This window comes from Lagenorhynchus albirostris, chromosome 4, assembly GCF_949774975.1.
Source record: "Lagenorhynchus albirostris chromosome 4, mLagAlb1.1, whole genome shotgun sequence".
Lineage (NCBI taxonomy): Eukaryota > Metazoa > Chordata > Mammalia > Artiodactyla > Delphinidae > Lagenorhynchus > Lagenorhynchus albirostris.
In genome coordinates this window covers 104798780-104804779 of record NC_083098.1, presented here as the reverse complement: position 1 = coordinate 104804779, position 6000 = coordinate 104798780, and the positions used below count along the sequence as shown (strand labels likewise).

The 6000-nt window shown below is 45.7% G+C and overlaps 1 protein-coding gene across 8 annotated transcripts in view; it reads right to left on the bottom strand.

The window, feature by feature from the left end:
- Positions 1 to 715: 715 nt before the first annotated feature.
- LDB2 (LIM domain binding 2) overlaps positions 716 to 6000 on the bottom strand; it is a 380726-nt gene continuing 375441 nt past the window's right edge. For 4 of the 8 annotated variants that reach the window (XM_060148460.1, XM_060148461.1, XM_060148458.1 and 1 more), the window contains exon 8: positions 716 to 1788. In XM_060148460.1, coding sequence (XP_060004443.1) covers positions 1558 to 1788 — 231 coding nt within the window. In that variant the 3' untranslated portion in view covers positions 716 to 1557. Of the gene's footprint in view, positions 1802 to 4706; positions 4850 to 6000 lie in introns of all 8 variants that reach the window. The other 4 variants (XM_060148465.1, XM_060148462.1, XM_060148463.1 and 1 more) reach the window with 2 other exon arrangements.

Sequence of the window (6000 nt, the reverse complement as noted above, 5' to 3'; positions counted from 1 at the left end):
CTTTTAGAAAAACAGGCAAACCGAGGAACTGATTTTTAAAAATGGGGAGATTAAGGCTTACTTGGTGGAGTTGGGAGGATTAGCCGAAATAATGTCCGTGGACCTTAAATAGAGATGTTTGGTACAGAATAAGCACTCAGTGAGTGGAAGCCGCTGCCCTTGCATTTGGCCAGCCCCAGGAAGCCAGGCCAGCCCTTCCTTTCCCATCCTTGTGTCCTCAGCCAGCACAGCGCCTGACGCATGGAAGGCACCCCTGTGTCTGCCCAAGTAAACTGCAGTGAGCGGGGAAAGAAACCATACCTTAGAAAGATGGTGCAGTTTTCACAATTCCATTCCATCTGGAGCTTGGGCCGTAAATCCAAGCTCAATACTTCTCATCATCGTGGGCAGATTTCTCTGCCGGGCTCACAAACACCCAGACTCACTTGCTTTGGTCGTTAACAGTTTATTATTGGCACACTTATCAGTAAAGCATACATAAAATACAGCTGTTTTATAACACACGGAGCCACTGTGTCTTTACATGTATAGAGGAACATATTAATATGCAAATGGAAAAATTAGTTCTTTTATAAAGTTTCACATAAATACACTGGAATTGCTCCCAAAGAAAAGTCCCCATGAAAGAACTAGGTTAGGGCTTTACAAAATATTATACAGGAAATATACTATGAAAAGAAACAACAGTCAACTCAGGTACAACAACAACAAAAAAAAACACAAAAGAGTTTCAGATTTATTAAACTGCCCACAAAATTAATGGATTACATGGCTTGAAAATATTTGGATCAACAGAAATTTTACAAACTCATACATTCTCAGGGGGCCAAGTGCCTTTCTTTACATCAAAATCTGCCTTGGTGTCTTTGATTACAAAAAGACATTCCTTGTTTCAGCACTCGGGCTCGACTGAACCAACTCAGGCTCGAGGACAAATTGACATTAGCTCGGCCATAAATTACCCTGCTGGGCCCTCTTAGCTGTTACCCAATGAAAGAAAAGGTGAAGGGGAAAAAAAAATAAAGGTACATTTAAATTACTTCCCAAAAGTGGATTTTTTTTCTTTTCTTTTTTTACTGAAACAAGAAACTCTCAGATGCAAGTCAAAAAGCAGAAAATATTTTACAATATTAAAAAGTCTATCTGTAGTTGGGTTCGGCATAGAATGAGATCCTGAGCACTGAGGGTTTATTGACAATATGGCCTTCGTTGGATGGTTGGGTGGGGCGGGGGGCGGGCGGGGGGGAATGAAATTAACAAACGTGGTTAAAACCGAGCCAGGAGAAGCGCTAGCGTTTGCTCTTACTTTAATTACGATCAGTGCCAGTATCTGTGTTACCTGTGAAGGCCTCCAGGGAGGGGTCATGGAAGTTTACTGGGAATGATCCTCTCAATTAAAAAAAAGAAAGAGAGAAACTCAGATCACTGTGGTTTAGAAATCGGTGTTTGCTTAGAATAGTTTTAATGTCTCCTCCTTCCTCTCCTGTGAGTAAGGATCTGAAATAGTGAGTGTAACCCATGGTGGCTACTGACAGTGGATTCTGGAGCTGGTCAATCTTACTGGGAAGCTTGGGGTGGGGGGTTTTCTGATTTGGTCTCTTGAGTGGCGGGAGGTTTACTGTTCCATGGGCTGCTGTTCCCCAGGGCGGGTGAACTGGTGAAGTCTTCCTCGTCGTCCATGCCGTTGGCCGCATCATACTGCGTGTTTTCTAATCTAGTGATTAGCCTTTCGTCCTCGTCCCCAAACTCACCTCCCATCAGAGTTGGCTCTCCTACCACCATCACATCCTGTGAACAGCAGCTGACATTATTACAGGGAAACTTTGGGAGAGAGAAGCTCAGCTTAAAACACTAGTGGGAGGCGCTGGGGGATCTAGGACAGACACACTCGTGTCCTGTACACCGGGGTCAAGTCTCAATGTCGGGGGGCCAAGACGCATATTGGATTTTTCTACAGGAAATAAACATCGCCTCCTGATGTGTAACAACCACGCGAGTTTATGTCCTTAGTGCGCAGCCTGACACCGGAGAACGAGCAATGCTAGCAATCTGCAGAAATAAAAAAATGGATTTTTCAAAATTAAAAAAATCCACGCTTTTCAACTTGCCGACACTGGGGACTCTTAAGAGGGCTGTGGAACCTTCTGCTGGGTGCTTTGCAAGACCTCCAAAAATCCACCACTTTTATTTAGGGCCTCTGGATGGCTTTGGAAACTAGCAGCCAACACGGGGAGGATGCAGTTCTGCAACAGTCATGCAACTCATTCCAAACGGCATTTTCTCTGTCCCAAGGACGGTATACATTTTAATTGAAGACAGATCTCTCTTTTCTCTACTCAGCCAGGCCCTTTTATGCAGCCGATATCCTTGACATTCTGCTACTTAATTATGGTAATTAATTTAGGTAAAGTTTTCGATAAAAACAATGTTCACACTGATTTGACAATTTGCATAGCTAATTAAGTCATTAGCAAAAACCTGCTGATTGCCAACAAGCCCTGAATTTACCATCTGTTATTCCATGGTGCCTGTCACCTATCCCCACACAGGCAACCCCACCACCAATCTGGGCAGTAAAGAGAGCCAGTCTGTCCAGCTGGCGCCGTAAAAGGAAGTTGAAGAGCACTAATTGTAATTACAATGATGAAGCCAGTAGTCATCAGAAATGGAAGCATGCAAGAAGAATCTATCTAATCACTCCTTTAAGTACAAATTGTCCTTCCATGCAAACAAGGAAGCCACCTACTGTAGCCGGGAGCTCTGCGGAGGCCACCGCTGCAGAAGCACGGGGACAGGGGAGAAGGACGCATACACAGGGCACAGCTCTGGCCTCTCTGTCCCAAGGGGACCCTATGGGGTTGATGGGTGACATGGGCATGGGACAGGACACCTGTCAGGTGGGTCCTGCTGGGCGGGCTCTGAGCAATATTCTACTTAAGAGTGCCCGACTGCCGTCAGCCTCCACTGAGGCTGGAAAATCAGGGCTGGCCATATGCTTTTGGGGACGTAAGTATGCATTTTCTGATAGGGAGGCTAATTTGCCTTGACAGCTGGGTAGACATTCTTTTCACTGGGGCAAGAGAGGCTTTCCTGGAGCAGTATATTAGTGGAATACTGCCTGTGGTCAGGAGAGGGTCCAGCGGCCCCGCCAGGGTCCTTCTAGAATTTTGAAGGTGCCAGTTGAACAAATCCCTTAGTGGCCACCTGATTCGTTTTGCAATGGAAAACCTTGTTTGTTTGATTGATCGATTCTCCTCGAATTAGAGGGGAGATAATCAATAGGTTTCACACTGTGTTTTCAGACTAATCACTCTTGTGAATTGGTAACAGTGATGTTAAAGAGAAATGCCCCAGATGAAGCAAATGCCTAAACTATGACCTGGGAAGACTCAGCAATCGAGGTACTGGCAGGATATTCAGTTGTGTGTTTCCAAGAATGTACTTATGATGCCACGAAGAGCCAGACATGACACTGACATGTAAGAGACTCGTGAGGACTCTTAAAGTGAGATACAAAATAGACACAGACTCCGAGTGGCAAGAATGCTGACAGGATTTTAAATGGGATGTGGCCTCCACCTGACCCACTGGGGTGTTGGGGATAAAAAAGTGTTACTTCGTCGTGGGCAATTAGGAGACCGCGCTTTACGATCAGGAACAGAGGCAGGCGGGAAGACCAGGTTAAGATGGGGTGGAGGACGACATGAGGGTTAATTCCACCAAATGACCTGTGTGTAGCACATTTTGCAGGGCTGGGGAAACACATGCATGACGTGTCACGGGGCAGGAGAAGAATGTTAGAAGCGACACGTGGGTCTGCATTAGTACTGTGAGTCCAAGGTCATCGAGAGAGGCTGGGAGAATGGGAGGTTAAGCATAATTTGGAAACAGAAGAAGCCAATTTAAGCGTGATATTAGCAGAGACGTTCTCAACACGTCAGATGCCTTCACTGTATCAGAAAATAACAGTCATTCCAGAAAAGTACTATGAAAATAGTGATTTACATCACTTCAAATGGGGCTTATACGGGCTCGTAATATGTTCGGTATATCTTTGTTGCAGGAACGGCTGGAAAAGGTGCCCAGGCATGGATATTTTGGAGTATCCTAAATTTCAGAGAGAGGCCACATTTGCCTTACTGATTATAAAACGTATCCTTAGCCAGATGCATAATCATGCGTGTGCGTGTGTGTGTGTGCACGCATGTGTGCATGCGTGAGTGATTAATAGATGGCAAGTTACAGAAGAGATGCGTGCTAAGGACTTCATATGCACGTAGATACCTGAGGCCACTTACATAGTCACGAACACCGCTCTACCTGGCTCTTCTAAATCTCTGGGCGGGGATAGGGGTTCTCGGCTCAGCAGGGCTTGCTTTTTTATCCTCACACAAAATGAGTGGAGACATAACATACATTCTGGGCTCCCTCTGACTAGGGGATGTTGCCACCGTTTTCCCCACACGCCCCACATCTTTAAAAGTCCCCCCCCAACATTCAACATTGGTAGTGAGAGATGCATTTCCTTCCCGTCCCTGCTGTCTCGTGTGTCCCACAGGAGGCGATATTGGTCCATCTGAGAGTAACCCATATGGTCTCGACTCCCCAGGAAGCAGACCTCCGCTCCTCGCCAGGGGCCTGGAGGTGCCACCAGCTCTTGCCCGTGTCACATCTTCTCACTAATCCCCCGTGCAAGGACCACCAACCTCTGAGGAGGACTGGAAGTGACTCCTTTCAGGGCCCCTCAATGCTTCTCCTTAAATTGGCCAGAAGGGGTCACTGCTGTTGAATGACACAGGTCTCCATCCCTCCCAGGGTTGAGGCTGCAGTTCGGGATCGCTCCTAGCCCCTGCTCATGGAGTGAGAAGCAGAATCCAAGGATTAAACCCTAACCCTCGCCAGACACACACGTTGCTGCCGTGGCAGCTGTGCGGACCACAGCCGTGGTCGTGGTAGCACCACCCGATCTGTACGTGCCTTCGGACAAGGCAGCTAAGGCCTGCAGGTTGCATTTTTATTTAAACAGGAAAGGGGTGCTGGTCATTCAGGAGACAGGGTTAAATACTGTGGTCTCTACAAGTCAGCCAGTGCTTATACGTTTGACGTCCATTCAGTTGGAGGACATACAGACCTTTACACATTTTCTTAACCCGGATGACTTCCCTGTTTCTCTCAGCCATCTCTAAGTTTTACTTAATGAAAACATCCTTGTTTGCATGGCGGGGATAGTGCTGAAATTCTACTCGCACTTTCTAACGGCGCCTTGTTCTTGTCCAAAGGGTCTCGACTGATTAAAAACCCTCTTGACACAGGTATCTTCCACCAAAATGCAATTGCAGGTTGGGAGGACAAGAGCATAATGGAATAGAAAAAGTTAGGTGCTCTTTAAAAAAAATGGAAATGATTCCGACTAGGCCAGGTATGTCAAAATACATGGATGTGTATGCTGCTATTCTATACCCATGGCAGACATCACTAATGGATGGCCCACCAGACCCAGTCCAGGCCTCAGAATCTTTCTCAATATTGTACCCTGTGAGCTGAAACCAGGAGTCTGAGCTGGCAGGAGAGAGGAAACCTCTTTATCACTTTATTAGACAGTGAGCTCTTCAATGACAGAGCTTGGGTGGGTCTTTTTTTGGATTTGTTTTTTTTTAATCTTGCTATTACCAACACCTGGTATAGTGTGGGGCACATAGTAGGAGCTCAGAAAACACTTGTTGAACCAATCTGAATTCTTGCAGCCTTTAAGTAGCTATGTCAAATTTCCAGAAATCTCTGGAATGTACTTTCATTTGTTCGTGGAAACTAACAAACGTTAGTTTCTAAAACTCCAGAATTAGATGAATAAATGGGCTGCTTGTGTGCACTTTTGGGGTTGATTTATTTACGCCTGGCCGTTTTTTTCTATGCATTTTCCCATTTAACCAGGAGTGGGTATAACTTACTGGCACCTTAATAAAAAGACTCTGTTTTTCTCCTTTGATTTTTTTTTTTTTC